Raw genomic sequence first — 23,252 nt, forward strand, 5'->3', positions numbered from 1 at the left:
GTTCCTGTCCAAAAAAAAAAAAAAAAACTTCCTAAGAGGAAGCACGAGCGTCTCAGCTCCAGGACTTCCTGTTTAAAGCTCTCCTGTTTGAGTGGTTAGAGAGGAATGAGTCACGGAAGATAATAAAAACTCACCAAATGAAACCGGAGTAAAAGTGCACTCAAAATGAGCTGGTATGTATCTTGGCTGCATCATTAATATGTTAGAATAAAACATAACTTGAAATGATTCGTTCCTGGTGATTTCGGCTCGTCGAGCGGACTCCGGCTATTTCCTGGAAGCGCTGCTTAAACAAGACGGAACAGCCCGACAGGAGTTAGCTCTAGCTTGTTAAACTCACGGTTTAAAACAACAACAACAACAACAACAACTCTATTGTTTACTTTTCTGTGCTCGTCTGAGGGGAATAGTTTGTGTGAAGTCGTTTCTGTAAGTTACAGTTAGCTAACTTAACTTAACGACCGAGTGGCGGTTTGAAGTCGTGTAACTTAACTACTCGCACTTGTTAGCCTGCAGCTAGTCAACAGTTGTTTACTGGAAAGGTAGTGAGCAAAACAACCCATTAAAAGAGAATTATTATTATTATTATTATTTTAAGTTCCAGCTGCATGTACTTCAGAACCGGGGAGGATTTTGCACTACTGTGTACAGTGACTAGTCATAACCATGGTGTGTTGACTACTCTGTGGACACGTTGTTGGGTAGATTACTTTTGAAATGTAGTAGGTTACAGATTAATAAATAATGTGGTTATTGTATTGCTTCCTCAAAGTAATATAACTTATCGATTGGTTTTCTGACAAATGTTTTGAACTAGATTGTGTTAACCTCTCGACAGGACTTGACACTGATAAAAACTGTTCTACAATGTAACTTGGATTAAAATGGTAATGTTTTGATTTTAAAGCACAACCAACAAAACAAATCTCAAAACTGTAGAACAGACAGCAGCGGAGGATAAATGTTCCCATAAGCTGAACCTAAGTCCACATTCAGGCCGACTCCATGCTGAGTGGTGACAGAACAATCAACGGGGCTGTGGACCTGTCACAGTTTGTTTTTGGTTTGTTTTGACACTGGTTCCTCAATCACTCCTTTTGAATATCACTTTACATTACGTTTGGAGCGATTAACATTGATTTGATTGGCTTAGGAGAGGCATTGCAAATTCAAACAAGAGAACCAATCAAAAAAAACAAACCTCAAAATTCGAGCGCATAATGGAGCGCGTCTAGATGTAGACAGAAGGCACAAAAAGATGCAAAGCAACATCACGAATGTTATATTCCACATAAGCGTTTTACTTAAAACAATATATTCAGATGTAACCCCTTTGTAATCACTAATATTTTAAAAAGCAACAGTAATTTATTGCATATTCTTTCTCAGTAACAGATTACGATTACATGTATTTTTATAATTTAGTTACATATAACGAATTACAATCTAATCTATAACAAGTTGCTCCCCAAACACCGCGTGTGAGTGTTGAAAGTGTTTTCTGGTGTTTCGTCGAAATCTGTGACCCCCTCAGATTCTGTGATCTTGCCCTGATCATTATAGCCGAACTATCTCACTGCTCTTATCTAAACCCAACCAACACTGCAGGTCACAGAATCTGATGGGGTTGCAGATTTCTGTGGAACACCTGTTCCAAAGTAGGTAGGTAGGCAAAGCGTGTTGACACTCTTAACTTGACTGCTGCCAACAAGCTGCATGATTCATCGGGTATTTTAAAGCCTCTAAACAAGTTTCATACTTTAGTGGCCCCAGGTTTGGGCTACTAATAAACAAGCACTTGTGTCTAATGTTTACCTATCAAGAGGCTTTAAGGTTGCCTCTGAAAGATTAGTACAATTTATGTCAAGGGCACAGTTGACAGTTTTTGTTGGGCACACCTCATAGCCGGTATGATTAATTCATATAAATATATATATTTGATGATCAATTATTCTTTCAAGTCATTTTTCAAGTAAAAATGCTCCCCATAATGTGATTGCCGCTGCTCGGCTGTCATAATATGTTGCTTTTATTGATGTTATTTGACAGTAAAAGGAATTTCCGTGTCTCAGTTTGCGTACTTACACTTCCTATTTTGAGTATTTTACGTATTGACTATGCGATGCATTATCCGGATGATGTGATTTTACAAGCCCACAAATTATGTGGGCACTTCTCACCTTTAATTCAAATATTATGATCATTTCCAGTAAGTGCGCAACAGTAGTGAGAAAATTCAGAAAACACTTGCCTGTCTAAATTCATGCTCTATTCAAGCTGTATTAATGGAAATATGCGAATTTGGACTGTTGGTTGTTCAAAACATGTCACCTTTTGTTGTGAAAGATAGTTTACACCATTTTAATGATATTATTCAATGAAGATTAATTGAGAAAAAAGTGGAAGGTAAATCAGAAATGAAAGTATTAGTTACAACCCTAATTAGCAAAGACTTTCAAAAATGATGTTGTTAGAAATATCATGAAATATATAAATGTGTACTTTTTAAACCAGTTTGTAATATTGTTTGAAACCAAAGATTATTCCTCAATTATGGAATTAAGTTTAATGAATGAAGACATGAGGTGGGAACAGTCGGATTTATGATGATTTCAGGCAGATCGTCCATGCATGAGTCTGCAGGGATGATCTGCACAGATATTAGCTGAATCTGTGAGTTTGGTAATCGCAAGTCTTTTATCTTGCTGGTTGTAAACCTCTCTGTAAAGTGAACAACAGAAAACAACGCTAATCTTTTTGTGAATTTGACAATGACTGATTCTTACAAAATGGTTGTTGAAACAGTAGTAGCCTGATTGGTACAGCTTTTTTAATTTTTTTTTTTTTTTATAATATAACCAGTGCAGCTGGCTTCTTTTGCTGGAACCCATTAACTTCCGTGCTAGTAGTATTGAGTCTTGTCTTTTGGACAGTATATTTTAAAACCCATTCTATCTATCTATGATAGCTTTTGTTTCTTTTCTTTTCTTTTGCAAGTACGCAGAGGTTTGTAACACCAGTCCTTCATTGCGTGTAGAAAGTTTACATGTTTAAAACAGATGTCTGCATAACTGACTGCTTGTTTCTCACAAATCAGGAACGCAGTTCAAGTGGAAATGAGGAGAAGCTAACTTTTTCAGTGACGTGTATGCATATTAACTCGCTTCATCATACATTACACGTCCGCAGTGTCATTTTCAGGCAAGACCGTTATCAAGTAAGCAAGATGGCGTCACTCAGCTCAGTCAGACAGTCAATAGCTGGCAACCGTCACTTCTACCAGCACGCACCGCCAAACACAAGGTCAAGAGTGGGGTGCTCGAACAGTGAAAAGAGTTCTTTATGGGCTCTGCTGACTGATGCATTCCAGCAGAGCCTGCACACTTGGTTCTATGACGCGAGAGGTTTGACTTTGGGGTCATCATCAGAACAATTCCACTTTCCACCATCCTCAACTGGCCCTCTGTACTCCGTGGAATATTGGAGGTCGAATGATGCACTATCTCTCTAATGGTGTGCACATTCGCAGTTTTAGTGAAAAGCCGTTGGTTCTTCCAGTCAGTGCATGATGCGTCCCCGGACAGGGAAGACTGTTATGTCTTTGTTCTTGCCTGCGTGCCCACTTAATGGTTGTGACGTGTGTCCTGTTACAGCAAAGATCAGATAGGTTTTTAAAGTGAAGTTGACCAACTTGTTACCAGTGACAGCAAATGTGTGCGAGTAGTTTTTAATGCATCTGGGCCTGAAAATGGGCAACGGCCAAATTTTACAAATACAATCCGATTCTTCATCAGATTTTGTGATTCTCTAAATCCGATATGTTATGCGTCTACCTTTGTCTGCCGTTACCGGGCCCAAATCTAGTTTCAGAAAAGTCTGGATTTCAGTTTGTGTATCATACAACTCTTCTGTCTTTAGCTGTGCTGTGGCCGGGCCTTTGCCATTTCAAACACTAGTTCTGGGTTCACAGGACCAGACTTACCAATGTTTCTAAATGTGACAGCCCCTACAGAAATATTCACTGTGTGAAGAAACATTAGAAATGATTCTCACAGTGACCACCATCCTCCCTCGTTCGTTCTCTCTCTCTCTCTCTCTCTCTCTCTCTCTGTACTTGCAGTTTCCCTCTCCCTCCCTGAAGCACACTTTACTCTGTGTTTGCCAGTTCTCATGAGCAGTTGAAGAGAGTGACCACTTTTCTTTGGCTCTTTGTAGAAGTACATCTACTCTGAATCTAAAACATTAAGGGCTCCCTTGATTTTTTTTTTTTTTCCCAAGCAAATGTATACTTTGGTACATTAAAGGGAAAATCCACCTTAATATGGTTACACTTCAACGGACACTCTTGATGTCATCTAGAAATAAATCCTCATTCCCGTCTGCCAAAACATAGAAAAATGAAAGCATTGAAAGCAAACATTTAAATATATGTTTCATTGATGACCGTTTGGAGCACCGTTGTAATGTATATACTTAACTCTTCCATTGGGCTTTTGGTACGGATGTCGTGATTTTCTATCTGACAAACCCACCAAATGGGGGCAAAAATCAAAAGCTGCTTCCAAACATGTTGGGAGAAAACTGAGTCTCCCAATCAGTTCCCTTAAAAATAAGCAAAAAATGTTTAGCTTTATAAATTTGAGACATCTATATTTTACAGCATCATAAAACAGTTCAGTCATTACATGGACACACTAAAATAATGAGAAATTATTGAAAAAAGAAATGAGGAAAAACTTGAATCACCCTCCGATGAATGAATATCTTCATTTTGCTTTGACATTTATGCCAGTAGTAAGATGCTCTGCAACTTAACAAACCTATCAGTCACTTATGTCGCTGAGTGTAGTAATAGTTTCTACCTCAATTACTGCGTCATCATAAAGTTCACATTCAAAGAAGTTGACGTAATTACACTCTTGTCTTTTTGGAATTCCATCTAAATTTCCAAAGGAGCTGCATACGTGTGTTTTGTAGTTAGTGTGGCGTTACAGCTTACCTATCAGGTAATCAGAGAAAGGTGAGTCACGTAAAACGGAGTTGAGTAATTTCTGTGGTTATTTTCCATGCAGGCTCACCCAAACGGATGACATAGTGGGTGAAACTACTTTCCTTGGCCAAGAGCAACAAAATGTTTGTAGGTATTTGGGATCGGTTTGGATTCAAATGGCAAAAGTACATTCAAATCTTAAGTCAAGACAAGGTCTTCATTGAAAACAAGGTCAGGACAATTGCTACCTGATATAACCTTTAGCGAAACAGCGACTCAGAGCCAGCAAATCAAATCTTGATACCTGAACCACAAGTGAAATCTTCTTTTTTTTTTTTTACTCGATTAATCCTGCTGTTATTTGACCATGTTGAGTTTTGTGATTGAGCTGTCATCAAAAGGATCTTCCCCACACATCGGTAGCATTCCCTGGTTGCACAACGACGCCCTACATCACACCCTCTCTTTTCCATCTCATTAGTCTACACACCTTTCTTTTGACGCAGCTGCTGCCTCACCCTGCCTGTCAGCAGCAACTGTCCATCATATCGCTTAGATTTCAGCCCATTAGTGTTACATCAATGACAACCTGCAGCCAATCACATTGGTGAGGCAGTGTTTTCTGTCTCATGGATTCCCAAGGCACTCTGATGCTCGGCAGCAACTTATTAAGGCATAGACAATGTTTTGAAATGGGGATAAAAGACTATTTTAACTAAGAAGGAACAGGTTTCTTTTACCAAAGCAAGAGTCGAGATCTGTGTTTTCTTTCACGAGTGAAGAAAAGTTATACTTCATTCTGAAAATGACATGCAACTATTGCAGATCCACTAAACCTGACATGTTTTGGCTTTGATTGTTGTCTTGCCTCTGCCTCTTTGAGTCCCCGATTATGTCTGATACTCTGAAATTGGCTTACTATTTTTCTGATACACAACATGGCATCCGCGGTGGATTGCCAGCTGGGGGCATGCAGAAAAAGAACACAGAGAAAGGGGGGACACTTCTGTTGAGTGATATCTGCCTGCAGTGGGAGCCAGATGTGACCAGGGGTGAAATGAAGTTAATGTCCATGGCACTGACTGCATACTTGAGAGGGACAAGGATTAACAGCCTCAGCTTGTCTTGTGTCAGTGATCAAAGCGAGGCATTTGTTCACCCTAAGACCTGCACTGACCTCTAGTCGGGCATCATGCAGCTGATGCCGATCTAAGCATTCAATAATCTCACCTTTTAGGCAAGTCATTTTCCAGTTGCTTATGTCTGTCACCTCTCATTGCTTTTCGTGTCATTGCAGGATTCCCTTCAAGATTGGACAACCGAAAAAACAGATTGTCTCTAAAACAGTAAGTCACTAGAACAAACTTTCTCTCTATGCACACATCATTCAAAAAGATGTATATTAAAATGTGTACTTAAAGGTAGTATTTTTTAATAAAAAATAAATTTAAAAAAAAAGGGGATGTAGAAGGGGGATTGTCAAGGCTCAGTTGCAGTTGTTGAGCCTCACAAATGACATGTATAACAAGGAATAGTAGTCTAAATACTGTCATCGGAATGCCAATTTGTCTTAGCCATTGAAGGGGGCAGAGGTGGTTACCTTGAAGTGACATTGAGTGGGTGTTCTCCTTGCTGGAGAAAACCACTTCCACTGTAATGACTCTGTGGCCCGGCAGTCACTGTCAGACTGTGTTTCCAGCTTCCTGTGCCATCCCAAGCAAAAAACATGGAGTGGGTTAAAGGCAGCCCAGTCAGATGATCCACCAGTGACAAAGTGTCAACTGCCTCCTTCGTTGTTTTGGCCTCAGTGTTTAAATCCAGGAGCCCACAGAACCACAAGACAGGAGCCCACGAGGCCTCTGTAACTTGCTTGACATGTTTTAGAGACATGGTAGGACAAGCAATTTTATACCACGCTTAGACTGCCACAGTGGGTCTTTATATATTGGTCAGCCCTCTCAATCCTGCCTGTCTTAGGTGACCTGGAGAGGTCAGGATATTAGGAATGGAAATAAATTCAATGATACTGATGTCATTTTATCAGCTGGATGAAAAAAACTAGAGCACTGAAACGTCAGCTTTATCTGGTGATTATTCCATGTCATTCAGTATAAATCTCATGTTTATCAGTGGAGTGTATGGAACGACACTGCAGACCGGACTCTGTTAACGGTGAGAGGCAGGCTGACAGATGTCCCGTGAATGGATCCTATGCAGTTGTGACGCAGGTTGAGTAAAGAGCAGACCCCCGTCATGTTCGTGTTAGCCCTGGGAACTTGATGTACTCCTGTATTTCACCTGCCCAGCTGTCTTGAGTTGTTTATGCTTCTGAAAACGACCATAAAAAAGTACAAGGCCCTGTTATTTTTCAAGTAAAGGTAGTATTGAAGGTGGTTGAGTGCTGTAACCTAAACCTTGAGATGGCAACAACGTATCTGCAGCTTTAATTGTGGCTACAAACAAGTAGTCATTGTTGCTGGTATGTATTACATCCCTCCTACAATTATTATTTATCCATTTTCATTTGTCTTGTCACTCCTCTGATAATGTCACAATGTTTAAAGCAATTTTGGCAGAAATCACAGAACTAACATGAAATACTCTCCTTTTTTTTTTTTTTTTTTTTTTTTAGGTCGAAAGAGACTTCGAGCGAGAATATGACAAACTCCAAAAGTAAGTTAGCATTTTTAATTAAGATTTATAAAGTAGACAATTACTGAGGATTTTGTGTTTCATGGCTATTTGGATAGTTCGATTCTGTTACAGGTTTTACAATATACTAAAAACATACTGAGTATTTTATCAATTGCGTTGAACATTCATGTATGCGGGTTGGTAAAACCGTGTCTTGGTGCCTTTGGTTTGGTGAAAGAGGATTTCTCATCCACCATATCTGTGCCCATATAATGTCATATTTTTGTAAGTATTGTTCAAATTCTTAAACTGTGTCATTACACAGTGTATTTCTTGAGCCTATATGAAAAATTCATAATCTGAATTTTAAAATGTCATCCACATTAAATTTTCAACTTATTTAGGAGTAGAATGAAGTGCTTTTAATAAACATTGCAGAGTTCAAGCTTTCTACCACGACGGGTATTTGCCAGCCAGTTGCTGTGTGAAGTGCATCATGTATCATGTGTAGGAATTCTCCCCCGTATTCCTTTGTTAAATATTGTAATAATGACCGTTAAAAACTAAATTCATTGAAATTAATTTCTGCATGGGACACCTTTCTGCAGCCTCTTCTCCCCATCCTCTCCTCTGCCTCTCTGTCTTGGTGTGTGACCGCAGACAGCAAGAGAGGCCAAGATGGAGACGGTGAACCAAGTGATATGGAAGATTTACTGAAGTTGACGACCATTACACTCGTTACTGAAAGTGCAATAAAACGCTCGGGAGTAAAAAGCCACAAAGTTCTTCAAACCACCTTTTCAAAAAGCATAAACATGTAGAAGCAATATTTTCATCAGCTTTGCTTGAAGTGTCCACGAGTTTGTTTTACTCAACAACAGCGCTAATAGCAAATTGTTCTGAACTAGAACTAGAAATGAGCGCGACTTTCAGGTACAAAAAAAGGCATGCGCAACTTTCACTGAGCTGAAATGAAACGGGAGACAGGAACTAAGTAAATAAATAGTAGTTACTGGACGTAACTGCAGTTCTGCGACTACGTTCGTACTTTTAATATCAATGTGGTGATATGAGACGAGATATCATCTTTCGATTTATTGATATTGTAATATCAAGTTACGGCAAATGTTTTCGTTTCCTGGTTTTGGAGGCTACATTAGAGTAAAGTGATGTATTTTCAGAATTTTCTGAAGAGTCCGCTGACTGTCCTAGCTGTTCTATTACTTACCTTTACCCACTTAGCTATTGTATCCACATCACTAATGATGATTAAATAATCAAATCAAAACAAATATCATACTGTAACTATTTTGTAAAGCACCAATAGTCTTCCCCACAATATAGTCGCAATAGCAAGGTATTTGGCCCAAAATATTGTGATATTTAATTTTGTCCATAGTGCCCAGTCCTTGATAATAATCAAAAGTCAAGTGGAACTGCATCATTTTTAGTCAAAAGCTAGATGTCAAGTAGTTATATATTAGTCCACTGCTGGTGGGTGCGAATATGCTGAGGTATCAAGCAAGAAATGTGTACCAGACATACAATAATTAAAATGGAAATACATAATATATGGGAGATCTTTGATCCAAAATTAGATTGTTGTTGCGCGTTGTACAGTTTTACTTAAAAAAAAGTAGCTATTTTGTATTTACATGTTTACAAAGTATGCCTCATTGTACAAAACGTTTCTTGTTCCATTTGCCATTTCCTGCATGGTTTCGTCACTTACTTTTCTTCATATTAAACTGAAAAAAAAACAGTTCTGCTATGGTAGATTTGATGACCAAACATTTCATAAATTTGTGGTAGTACACATTCTCAAGTTTAAAAAAAATTATATAAACTAAAATAAATGTATCAACTCTTGATGGCTGTTATTTCAACAAAAAAGAGCAGGGTTCAGAGCACTTAAAAACCTGAGAAAGACCTGAAAGCTCCGTACATCCGGGCCTTGTCTCAGTGAGACTGAGGTTGTAATAAATTCCCTCAGGGCCTAGTAAAAATGAGTGGGAGCACCATTTTCCTCTCAGGTTTTGTTGAGTAGGAGGGCCCTTTATCATGAAGGTGTGGTACCAATAGACCTTATAGATGAGTCAGTGCAGCAGGCATGTACAGACATTTAGGTTCTCCACCCTGGAGATGCAGATCTACACACATCACGGCGCATCTGTTGCCTAAGTAGTTTACTTGGCAGGCGTAAACCACGATTCCTATTTTTTTCCTTCTGTCCACTTGACTAAAGAAGTTTTTTTTAATTTGACTTTTGATTTTATGGTAATGATAAACCAAGGGAAGCGTAATTTCCATTTTCACAGCAATGCAGTAGCTTGACCAATACAGGATTTTGGAGTACAATACTGATACAATATTTGAAAGCAACAAAAATCCACCTGAATGGATTATTTTGGCAGAGAAGTTAAGTGCTCACTAACACGTATTTTAACAAATTTGTCATCCGAATTTGAAAGAAATAAACGTTTATATCCCGCATAAAACAAATCTGATTACAATTTTTTTTTTTTTTTTTTTTTTAATTCAATTCATTTAAAAATTAGAACGAAACCAAAAGTGTTCTGTGGATATTTTTGTTGAGTGTACTTAAAAGGCAGCCTGGGAATGCGAATGGTCAAACATGGTGGAATGCCTGTTCATTACAGTGTCGTACTCTGGGTTTGTGTTTGAAAGTATTATAAACTTCAGTTTTCACCAGGTGACGTGGCGTTATGACAGTGGCTGCGCAGGCCCAACATTGGTGGCACTGGTGTTCAGAGCAGCAGCTGTTCTAATAGGTCGCTCTATTAGCACCTTTTGGAAAGAGACTCCAGGCTCACCTGGCACTCATCCAGAATAACTCTCTCACTGTCAGTGCTGACAGAGGAGGAAAGCTGCAACAGTATTGTGCAACACATTTTTAAGTAGGAGGTAGTGTCTGGAACATGAGTTTCACATGCACAAACGTGGACGACAAGCACACAGTATGAGTGTACAGGCATTGGTCTGAGAGCTTGCTAGTTTGTTTACATAGTACGATGCTTTCACCCACCATCCTGCAGCGCAGTCTCCAAGACTGGCAGGGTTGTTTTTTTATTTTTTTTTTATTATACTCTTATTTTCCTTTTCTCTCTCTCTCTCTTTCTCTCTCTCTCTCTCTCTCTCTCTCTGTCTCTCTCGCTCTCGCTCTCGCTCGCTCTTGTCTCCTTTCATTACTTAAGTGCTAACTGTGTCAGCTAAATTGCAGGGCACTATTTTGGTTTCAGTTTGTTTTGCATCATGCACTGGAATTGAGAATTGCTTTTAAGACCAAATCTAGTTTTGTAGTACGAGTTCTCAACTCCTTCTTCTTGCTGCAGAAACGGAGACAGGAGTGATAAAATTGACCACATACTGTATTTCCAGATGTTTGTAACAATGTCAGAAGCAATTTTCTACTTACAGGTATGACTCAAAATGGATTTGTAATATGATACCCGCATGGAAATATTGTCTCTTATTCACTTTTAAATACTCCTCAGATGTTCCTAACGAAACAGAAAAAAACTGTGATGGCTTAAAGTATTTTTGTTCATTGTTCTGATCTACATGCACATTTAAAATGTACCTCATGGAAACATATGATGAATACAGGAAGAAACCCTCTAATTATTAAATACTGGCTAAATCCTGTCTGAAGTATTGCAGATAAAATTGACTATAACATGAGTACCGTTTGTTGCAATTAGAAATGCCTATTTCTAAATATCTGAAATGTAACAGTATATTTTGATTACTTAAGCGGAAGGCTGATATGTCTTGTGAGACCCAGTTCCATCTAATTGGTGAGAGGGATGCAAGAAGTTACTGTGGAGATTGTTCTGACAGAATGTTTTTTTCCCCTGTGGTGTGAACAGTATGGGATGAAGTTACATCATTTACTGCAAATGACATTTTTGGAACAACCTCCATCTGGTCTGTGGCGATTTAGTATAAAATCCTGAAAAATGTCAACACAAACAAAAGCATGTAGAGGACAAGTTATGATAAAAATATGAATAAGTTTTAGCTACCTTAAGGCCCTATATCCTCATAATTCAATAGCCCTTTATTGGAGACATAAACAAATGAATAAATGCAATTGAAATTAAAGATGATATCTAAAATCAAAGCTGTTGCAATACAAGTGTAATCTGACATGAGTTAATTCCACAAAATGTTAGGTTTTTGCGACTGTTGTCGACAATATCCCAGTATCCAACATGCTATCTTATGGTGATGCTGCAGGCGTAATTCTGTCAATGGAGTCTTGTTTTATGAAATGTAGCCAACTCAATGTGGACTTATTAAAACTTCACCGATAAAGAAATAATAATGAGCAATTTTCAAGTCCTTATATTTATCAATGTGTGTTAATGCACCTGTGAGGATGCGAGATTTATCCTCCGTGTTTCTTTCCAAGCTTCAAAACGATGGGAAAAAAAAAAAAAAAAAAAGTGCCAAACGTGGACACCTGATTTCTATTTTTGGTTTGCAGTTCTGAAATAGCCATATCTGTTTTACCAGCATCTTCACATCTTGTGGCCAGTGGCCACATCAGAAATCCAATAGGATTACAGCTGGTGTCTTCCTATTGACTATAATCTTTGAAGAGGAATGATGGAGGTGAAACCTCACCACATTGCATTTTTCATCAAACCAGGAGAAGTGATATGAAAGCAGTCTCAGGGGAGATTCTAAACCCCTTGTCTGCCTTAATTGATATAATGAATGGCATGTGTTTCCAGCCTCCATAGTCTGGTAATTGCCATTTTTAACACCCATCAATGGAATATGTGCAGTGGAATGATTGAAGACATTAATGCTTTTGAGCGGAAATGTAGTTGACAGTAACAAGAAGAATTCCCTGTATTGTTAATTAGCTAACAGATTTTATGTGGAATCACTGAAATGTGTAATTCCCTCTTGAACCATATTTTTTTTGATACACTAATTTCTTTCTTTTAGGTTTATGTTTTATTTATCCATGTTCGTGTTCTCTTTTTGTCCACATGAACATGTTCAGAGTGAATGAAACTGATTTTGAATCAAGTATAGATTATAATGATCAGCAGAACTGATGCTTACTGTCCTGCTAGACAAGAAACTGTCTGATAATCATTCGTGTGTTTGTCCCACAGGCTGGAGGATCAGACGAAAAAGCTTCACAAAGACATGAAGAAAAGCACTGAGGCTGATTTGGGTATGTTTTGCCATAAACTTGAGTTGCCGCCTGGTGTGCCATTGATCTCCACTTGTTCACTAACATACTTGATCTTGTTTGGGAGGTTTTTCGGGGCTGGAAAGATGTTTGGTTGTCCTGGTTTGTTTGCGGTGCGTTAGCTCCCCAAACGACTCGACAAATGAGAGTATGAGCCTCCGCCTTAATCTTCTTTCATAGGCTTTTCTAAGCTATCGTGGCGGGTGTGTTTTGTCTTTAGCTTTGTGCAATATGCAGTTTGGGCCAGATTGGTGTACCAACTCTGCCGTCATTTATTCGTGCATTTGCATGCCACAGAAACCATGTTTACTCAACATTTATTTGCTTATTTCTGGTTTTGGATTTGTGTATTTGGGAAGTAGCAGTAGACATGGCCTGTGGTAGTCAGTTGTGGGGGTGGAGGAGCGGGGACGGATGGAGCAGTGTGAGGCTTCTTCATTTCCTCTCCTTTGTGCTCTGGAATATGGATGTCTGCATCATCAAAGTGTCATAGCTGTCAGGGCCTCATTACCGTTAATGGATTCCATCTGTTGCACAGGTCCCAGCTCCACTAACTGCTACTGAACAAAGAACTGGACGTACTCTGCATGTCAACACTGCATTTAATACACTGCTTTCTATATCGGCCATCATTTATCAAGTCAAACCTGGTGATATACAGAGTTCTATTGGACTCCCTGACAATCATCTGGTGTGGGACAATAATATATATTTTAAGGGCTGATCCAGTTCACAATTTCAATTAAGCGAAATAACAAGGCAAATAAAGTAGCAGGAATAATGGTGCTTTAACTGTTCTTCTTGTCTCACCCCCAGCTGATTACAAGGGTTATGATATTCACTTATAGGGACGGGCAATATGTCAGTACTACATTGGTATTGTGATATGAGAGTTGATATTGCCTTAGAGTTTCAGTATTGTGATATGGCATAGGTGTTGTCTTTGGTTTTACTGGCTGTATTAGAGTAAAGTGATGTCATTTTCTGAACTAACCAGACTGACCTAGCTGTTTTGTTATTTAACTTTTATTCATTTAGTCATTATATTCGCTTTACTGATGAGTAATAATCCAAAAATCCCCCTGTGTAATCATTTGGGAAAGCACCATTAGTTAGCACTCTACAATATTGTCACAGTATCAATATCACTTTTTTTTTTTTAAATCAAAAATATTGTGATATTTGATTGTGTCTATATCACTTAGCCTTAACTTATTTGCTCACTACTGATACCCACAGGTCACCTTTTGATTTTCCACGACTGTACAATCAACATGTCTCTGAGTCAGGCGAGGTCAAATCAAGCAATTTGCTACATGGAGTTCAGATGGAGAATTATGCAGGAACGCCACACCTTGATAATTGATTGGCTGAAAATTGGTCGAGAGACAATCCCAAGGAAGTCTGAAAAGACCAGTGACTGTTCCAGATCTTCATAAAGCCCATTTTCAATACAGGTCCTGTTGTCAACTTGTTTCTCTCCTCAGTGCAGCTCATTTATTTTAACAGTGAAGCCGTAATCTGATATGTGCTGTGTCTAAACAAAGTGGCATGAGTGTAGATTAACATTAACATATTCAATACGGCAGGCAGCCCCACCGCCCCCTCAGAGTTTTACAATGGGGGCAGCACTGTGCCATTCTGCTTTCCCAAAAGCTTACTTTTAAACCCTCTACTATATAAAAGCACATGCACTTCTAAAACGCTTAAGGCCTTAGTTTAATCCAGAGAAATTGCCCCCACAGTTTAAGAATATTGTACAAAATCTGGCATTTAATGAGATTAAAATGTGTTGATGCAGACATCTTCAATAACCATTTATATGGTCTGCAATCTACCTAATGTTTACAAAGTTTTTAACTATGTTTTAACTGTTCTATGTCCTTGTGTGTGTGTGTGTGGGGGGGGGGGGGGGCTGACAGCCATGTCAAAAGCAGCAGTGAAGATCTCTGCAGACCTCCTGAGTAACCCGCTGTGTGAGCAGGACCAGGCCTTCCTGGACTCCATGACTGCTTTGGATACGGCCATGAGAAGGATGGACTCCTTCAACCAGGAGAAGGTCAGACTAATTCCCACTCTTTCACTGTCATCCTCTGCTTTGAAATGTTTTCCTCAGAAATGCAAAGTAGGAAACTGGACAAGGTTTTGTTGAAAATGCATGTTTTCATATTTGTCAATATTGTGCTGCCTGTGGACTAAAAGCTCTCCGTATGTCTTTCCTTCTGCTGTTTTTGAAAAGCATCTGTGGTATCATCCTCTATAAGCTCAAGCTACTGGTTATCAGCTGTGAAAATTGATGCATTTGTGACTCACTGGTGTCTAAAATAACTCGTACAATGGAAGGGCCTATTCTCAACAGCAAAATATGCCCCACCACAAAATTCATAGGACTAACTCACAGCTTGTGCACTGAACAATTCCATTATATTGCTTGCATTGCTTACTGAAACAAACAGTTGGCTTCAGGTCAACACTTTTCTACTTTGATGGGTCACCTCATATAGTCTTAGAGGTTATAGCAAAAATGTTAGTTATTTCTGATTTGTGGAGAAGAAAACTGTAATCATCTTAAATTTATACAAGTTTCAAAACACTTGAAACTTTTCAAATCCCTCCTGGTGCATTACATTTGGTTGGTAGCAGTAGATGAAGTCTGTCAGCCAGACCCAACCTGACATGTCCCAACCGCTTGTGTAGCCATCATATTTTCCACCCCCGTTTATGCACATTTTCCCTCATGTTGTATATATTTGTTGTTTGTGTTTAGATATTTGAAGCATTTGTTGATTTCGAAGGCATTTCTTTTAATGTTTCTACTTCTCACTCACAGGACTTTTGTCCTAAGGGCCAGTCGTAGATAGGCAAACATTTCTCTCCAGAACTGTAAGCATTACTCTTGCCCGCTCTTCCACAGCTCTACTTTGTGAAGATCTCTTCTTTGGCTGTCAGATTATTTGCCGGGTGCACTTCAGTTTTTGATTAGAATCATCGCCACAGGTAGTTATAATGTGAATCATAGTGGCACCGCATGTGTGCATCCTCAAGGCACTGCACTGCGAAGGGTAGACATTTAAAGAGGAAAAAAAAATACAGGAGAGAACACAGGAGATCACACTAAGGCATATACCGATTGACTTTTTTCCATCTGTGTTTTCTTGACTCATTGCCCTGCTAGTAGGTGTTCTAGGCTTTGCACATTTGTTGCCTTAAAAATATTCCCCTTTCTTTTCATATGTTGTTGCGAACCAGGATGATTTCATAACCTTTCCAACAACAACGATCCAACAAGGGGGGGAGAAAATGAATGCCTTTGAAAACAGTGGATAATTTTATTATTCCATGGTGAAACTGTAGTGTAGTATCTCAGGAATAACAGACCATCTGTCACCTGGAAATGTACGTATTCGGTTGAGAAGACTTGATTTATATTTTCTGTGAAACCTCTTGAACTGGACTCAGTTTCCATCAAAAATAAAACCTATAACCCGTTCCCCAGGGTACACGAGGGAAGCAGTGCTCATGCTTTTGATGTGCTCGTTTTAAAATAAGCACATTGTCCACCTAAGTAGCTTGAGGTTGTGAATTAAAACTTCAGTTGAATAATATCTTTGCATCTTAAGTGTGATATCATTTCAAGAACTTAATTTGTACTTTGGCAGAAAGTTACTCAAATGTCAAACAGAAAAGGAAATTTGTTGTATTGAATAAAAAAAATAAAAAAAACACTAAAAGTGCAGGGTCGGAGTTTAAGCAACTATTCTGTAGCAGTCAGAATTTTTTTCCCCTTGCTTCTTCGGCTTTAACATACCAGTCTTTCAGACTGGCTTTGCTCACAGCTCATCAAATTTTACAGGAGCCATTTTGAGTGACTAGACAAAGTAAAATGTAGGTTGGACTGAGCGTGTGGGTTTGTGACCCGGGGTGCGTATGTTCCAGGACTTGGCTTGGTTGAGTGCCCAGGAGAACTCTCCTGCCAGTTTGACTGTTTTCAGGATAGAGTACTTTTACATTCCTCAAATTTGATAGAATATCAAATTTGCTTTTTCCATTTTCACTGTCTTTTGAATTCTGAACTGCAGAAAAATACTTGAACAGTGCTGCCACACACACTTGACTGTGAATGGGTAAGAAGTGTTAGGGTCTCTAAATCCACCCATTTCTTTCCATGTCTTATCAAATGTATCTTCAGCATCAAAGTCTTCCTGTATGATCCCTTTTTTTCTCCTGGCTAAAATTGTAACATTTATTAAGAGCTTTAGGCAGTCATTTTTCATTTTGATATAATTTTGTATTTTCATGTTTCGGGTAGTCTTAAAACGTGTTTATAGTGTATAGTAGTGGATCAATTTTCTGGCTATATGTTGTGTAGTTTCCCTGTTTGCCTCTGTGACTGTGATGTGTTTGACAGCGATTCAGTCAGGCACTTTGATCCCAGTGCAGTTTCTCACGAGAGGACAACAGTCACTAACTGTATTGACGTGTTTTTTTTGGTTTTTTTTAAACATACTTTTATCCAGAGTGGATTTTGACAGCTAGGTCACACCTGATTTTCTCTGCACTTCTTCCAGTCTTACTAAATAAAAATCCTTGCCTTAACACAATGTTCAGTTCCAGGTTTGGGCTGGGCTCTGTGGCTCCTTTTTGGAGAGAGGCTAAAAGTGAGCTAAAGGCAAAATAGGGATTGTGAGTTCTTTCTGGACCGTCTGCTGTGTGCATCACCTCTAGGTTTGCAAGGTGTTTAAAATCCAGCACAGCTTTCCCGAACACTACTCCAACTTCTCCCTTCAAGCTGGCTGTTGATTCTGACAGCAGCAACAGCAAACCTTATTGCTCCAGCAAAACAGACACAAAAGCATCCACCCTTTGCTCTTCTCCGTGTTGAGACGAGATGTTCCGCCGCAGGGCCCACAAGTGAGAGAGCCAGCAGATAAAACGTGCAGCGATAATGAAGGCAGCAGTGGCCCAGGTCTGTGTGTTTATTTCTGGGGCTGAGGAGGGCGCACAGCCCCGGCGGCACACTGCTGCCGAAGCTGAGCCCCAGTGTAGATGGCGGCAGCGCAGTAGAGGATGCTCCGTTTGGAGGGATATTGATTTCCTCTGCGATCTGTGTGTATTTTTGGGAGGCCTGTGCGCCGGGATGGCCTCTGCCCCGTGACTCACTGATGGAGACTGCTGCTTGAGCGCCGGCCTCAGGCTCTGCAGGGCCTCCAAGGAATAGCGCTGCCCCCCCCCCCCTTCTCTGTGGGAAGGGGCAGAGGGTAGAGGGCACCAGCATGCTTAAGCAAATCTGCCGCTGTTCTTCTCCCTCCTCGCTGCATGCTCTCACCTTAGAAGCAGCAGCGCGGCTCAAGCCGGGGAGGGGGAGATGGTGTGAATATGTAAAACAAAGAAAATGTGAATTCCCATGTACTTATTTGTTATTGGTTCTGTTTTCCCTCAAACCACAATCAACCATTTTGTACTTGGAAATCTGCCTGTGTGAAGCAGCGAGTGTTGCTGTATGTTCTCAGATGGTCAGGGCATTTTTACAAAGCACAGCTGCGATCTTGCCTCCTCCTTGTTGTGTGATTGACTGTCCTTCCGATAGCAAGTGAACATATGATTAGTGGAGCTGCTCACTGTTCTCATGCAGCTGTCACTTCACATCTCGCTGTGTGAAATTCTCGTTCACCGTTCCTTGCACTTTCTCTTCACTTGACTCTATTGCCTGGTTAACTTAGCTCTGTTATGTTTGCAGATGTAGTAGTAACAGTCGTGTTGAATCTGCAATGTAAATGACGCTGGAAACTTTATTAATTGTGCACCAACTTCTGTCGATGAGACTTGGTGCTAGGGCTGGAGGCCTCGAGATGAGATGTTCATTTACTTCCATTTAACACCCGCCTTCCCCTCCCTCCATCCCCTGTCGGTTCTGGCAACCAGAAGGAGAATGCAGAAAAATATCAACTGTTATTGTTAAAATGTTTGTTTGTAAAGAACTTTCATCTTGTACGGCAGCCCACCCCAGGATTTGAAATCAGTTGGGCTTTGCTTTCATGTCTGTCCCCTGACAGTTACATCCTTTTGTATCGCAAGCTCAATGAATATTCAGGGGTTTCTCCTCGGGGCTTGTGTACAATAAAACAGTCAACGTCATGAAAGTTTCTTTGCACCCCACCCCCCACTTTTTTATTTTTTTTTTCTTGAGTGCTCTGTTTGAAATTAACACAATTGTTGATGTTTGTGCTGCGGCATTGCTTTGCAGCTAATGAGCGAGACATGTAGAAGCTATTTGCTTCAGTTCTGATGTAACTCAATTTGACAATGAATAACAATTTGTACCATCTCTTCCCTTGATATAGAGGTTATTATTGCTTCTGCTAACAACTCTTGTTATTGTTACAGGTCAACCAGATCCAGAAGACTGTTATCGACCCTCTGAAAAAGTAAGTATCAGTCTTGATTGTTCATACGCTGTAGTTTCTTGTGTTACTGACATATTTACAGGTTTAAATATCTTTCTGTGGCAGACCCGGGTCAAATAGTATTTGCCGATAAATTCAACATTTGTTTGGCGGTGCAGAATGTTGGCATTTTTTTCATAAAACTATTCAGTGAGTTTAGATCGATTGCCAAATCACAAGAAAGTATTGTAAATGCAATGCAGTTCTGTTTCGTGGCTTAGTGTTCCTGATGTGGTAAATCCAATTGACACTCTGGGCAGGTAAACTCCAGTGCACCCCCTAACATTTTTATTGTTTGGCCTAGCTCTCTTATTGACACTGGCCGGGTGGAAAGTATAGCTGCAGTGCAGGACCATAAGCAGGCCTGCAGTGTAGTAACACAGATTGTAAAAATGAACTGGGGAGTGAGCGGTGCGGCTGTGGTAGTACTGTGTCTGGAAGAAAGTTTATTTGGTTCTCATTCCTAATAACTCGCCCCCATTTGAGAAGGCAGTGAATGCTATTCCATTGCTTAAGCCTCCCTTTGCGCGCGCACACACACACACACACACACACACACACACACACACACACACACACACACACACACACACACACACACACACACACACACACACACACACGCAAAGCAGAGGCACTAAAGGGAGTGGTTGGACTATCCCACCCGTCTTCCGGAGCGCTTGTTAAGGTCGTGCTTCCTCCTCTTGGCTCCTCCCAGGAGATTAAACGTGTGCTTTGTGAAAGAGCACATGGATGCTGTTTCTATCGCAAATTAATGTTGAACCTTCTCCCCCATAAAGCTGTCATTTTTTTTTTTAAATAACCAATGTCAGGAGAATCTTCCGTCAAAACATGAATAAGTTAGGTCAGTGTGTGTGTGTGTGTGTGTGTGTGTGTGTGTGTGTGTGTGTGTGTAAAGCCCTCTCTTCCTCATGTGCTCTGGTGGCGGAGCAATGACAGGATGGAATGGTTCTAATTTCCTCTTCCTGGTGGGCGGCAGGCGGACGTGTAGGCAGGCTCAGGCTCAGAATATGGCAAAGGGCCCAGCTTCCTGGGCCCAGAGCCGTGGATTGGTTAAAGAGGAGAACTGTCTCAGGACAGTGCACACTCGCACACAAACATACACACATTCACCAACACTAACCCAGATTTTAGAGGGGGCGCTGTCTTACAAAGATGGTATTTTAGACCATAAAGTTAGGCATTTACATGATTCTAAAACGGAGCAGAGGAAGGAAGTTCATAAACTAATTTTAATGCCAAGCTAAACTGACCTCTCTTAACTTTTTCTCTTCTTTAAAACACAGCACTATTAGTTATTAGTTTATCAAAATGTCTTCTATAGAAAACTGAGACAAAAGCTGCGCTACTTTAAAGCTTCCATTAAGATTCCATTAGTCCTTCACTAATGAATATTTTTCAGTTTTTACTGAAAATACTCTACTGGTGATCTTGTGTCATTGTAAAGACAATTAGAGAAGAGTTGAAAAGGAGAACGTTATGTTAATGGAAGACTTTCAATGGGTTGTGTGTGTGTTAGGTACGCGAATGTGTCCATGTGTGATTGATTAAAAATTTTGGCATCCATCCTTAATGCTTAGTGTGGTAAAACGCACAGCAGACAAACAGAAAAAAAGCAGTCGTCTCCCCCCCCCCCCCACACACACACACCCTCTGTCTCTCTCTGTCTCTCTCTCTCTCTCTCTTTTTCTCTCTCTCTCTCTCTCTCTCTCTCTCTCTCTCTCTCTCTCTCTCTCTCTCTCTCTCTCTCTCTCTCTCTCTCTCTCTCTAGGACCCAGACATGAGTTCCATCCACTCTGCTGGTCACTGAATGACATCACCATGTTTATGTGAGGGGAGGAGAGTGCGTGGGCATTGAGGCATTTGTGTTATCTAGACCTTCTAACCTAGCCCTTTCTGCCCTGTTCCTCTTTTGGGTGCAACAGAAGTCAAGCCTGTTTTGAGACCTCTGCCCTGGGTTTACTTAGCACTGGACAAACCACCTTCACCCCTCTCAGTCAGAGGAAGACACTGAGCTTGGAGCAGGTTGTGAGGTCTTGAACTGACACAACTATTTGGCCTAAATTGTGGGGCTGATGTCTGTTTTTTGGGGGCAGTGACTAAATTTTCCATGATTTTGTTGTTGAATGTTTGCACATGAAGTTCAATTTTTCTTCTACCCAGGGTGTTTTTTTTTTTTTTTTTTTTTTTTTCATTTTATGAGTGTATGGTGTATCATGTATCCAGGCTGCGTGAGTTGTTTTGAGATTGATCAACAAAGCACAAGGCAAGTTGCAGCATATCAAACTCTCTTTTTGATGAGACAATGGAGGTTCTTCTGGCATGTACACCACGCTCAAATTCACTTGGCCCACTGCTCTTAAACCATTTATGGTAGTTAGTTATATTACATTCACAGCAAGCATATTTTAACAAAACTTGCCACGTAATGTAACCTTGACACGTATAGGTGGTGATTTGCACATAAACAATTCCCTTTCCCATATTTTTAGTGGCTTGCTGTGTGTTTTTTGCAGTCGTGAGTTATGTGATGGTGATAGTCAAGAGGCACAGCCAGCCTCCGAGACCGAGGGTGTCGAGACCAGACTTGGGCTTGGCTGACGGATCAGACTGGCCTGTCTGTGGATTGGCAGCTGCTCATAAACACACGCTCTGGTCCAGATGCTATTTCCATCCAGCCTTTTCACCACACCCTGACCTGTCACATGGATGGTGGTGTGCCCTTGGCCCCCGTGCAACCCTCAACCAGTGCACGACCTCATCCAGACAAGACTTGACTGCAAATGCAGACCTCACTGGCTGACCGGTAGTTATCCAGCCAAGGCCAGGATATCGAGGGAAATGTCCAGAGCCTGGACAGTTTTAGACAAAACTATTATTACAAAGAATGTATCGGCACTTTCAAACAGGGACACCACTGTATCTTCTGACACTGCTGAGTCACTGTAACTTCTAGACACAGAGAGCCCTTAATGTAACAGTGAGACATCAACATCCAGCATAGAAAGGGCAGGAATGGGTTAACAAGCAGTTGGCTTTGTGTCTAGTTTTTTCTTCTCCTTCAGCACCAGGACAGCAGAGGCCCTTAAATCTCTATGTGCTGAAGCATAGTAGTTGCTGCCTGTGTTGTCCCCTTTTAGAGTGAGAGCAGCAGGCCATCATGGTGTGTCAGCGAGGAAATTGTACCATACTGTCAGGTGAACTTTGCTGGTGAGAATTCTATCAGCCTTTGTGTCATCTGAAAGCTGGTTTGCTGCTGCGTTGTCATTGGCCAATTGGATTGTGCTGGAGAGCAGTCATGCCTAGAGGGCAGTTACATAATCCCTTGGCACTTCAAGTATGTGTACACTGGAGCAGATAGTAGACTTGAGGATCGGCATCCACCCCTGCCATAAACTGGGCCAAAGTGGTATTTTATAAATAGCGGTAGAGCGTGGGTTGTGGGGCTGGGCTGTGCTGTGCTCAGCTCCGTGATGTCACTCAAACGCTACAAGACCACTCCTTGCTTAACTTCCTGTCGGAAACAATCCCTGCTCGTCTGAGACGGAGGCTCTGTTCGCGTCACTTTCTACACACACACACACACACACACACACACACACACACACACACACACACACACACACACAAACGCCCCCCCCCCCCTCCACACACACACACACACACACACACACACACACACCCCTCTTCTGGCCTCTGGTAAGGTGCACGGGATGACACATTAGTAATGTAGGATTTCACAATCAATTCACAGGTTCTCAGTGGTCCCCTCGGCTGCTGCACAGAGCAGGGCAAGGGTTGGCATGGAGAGGATCGTAAATCACGAAACCCACATGCTCTGTGGCTAATAACGCTATGGGTAGAGGCGCACATAATAAACTATTGTAGTAGTGTGCCTACACAGTTGATGAAAGGCTTTAAATGAGTCATT

General features: G+C 40.6%; 1 protein-coding gene across 1 annotated transcript in view; it reads left to right on the forward strand.

Annotated features, from left to right (window-relative positions):
• Window positions 1–45: 45 nt before the first annotated feature.
• bin3 (bridging integrator 3) overlaps window positions 46–23,252 on the forward strand; it is a 29,518-nt gene continuing 6,311 nt past the window's right edge. The window contains exons 1-6 of the mRNA XM_069178121.1: window positions 46–173; window positions 6,288–6,336; window positions 7,623–7,663; window positions 12,778–12,839; window positions 14,780–14,916; window positions 19,242–19,282. Coding sequence (XP_069034222.1) covers window positions 166–173; window positions 6,288–6,336; window positions 7,623–7,663; window positions 12,778–12,839; window positions 14,780–14,916; window positions 19,242–19,282 — 338 coding nt within the window. The 5' untranslated portion in view covers window positions 46–165. The remainder of the gene's footprint in view (window positions 174–6,287; window positions 6,337–7,622; window positions 7,664–12,777; window positions 12,840–14,779; window positions 14,917–19,241; window positions 19,283–23,252) is intronic.

Source organism: Embiotoca jacksoni, unplaced genomic scaffold (assembly GCF_022577435.1).
Source record: "Embiotoca jacksoni isolate LCO1_2020_lvr unplaced genomic scaffold, fEmbJac1.0.p SCAF_8, whole genome shotgun sequence".
NCBI classification, from domain to species: domain Eukaryota; kingdom Metazoa; phylum Chordata; class Actinopteri; family Embiotocidae; genus Embiotoca; species Embiotoca jacksoni.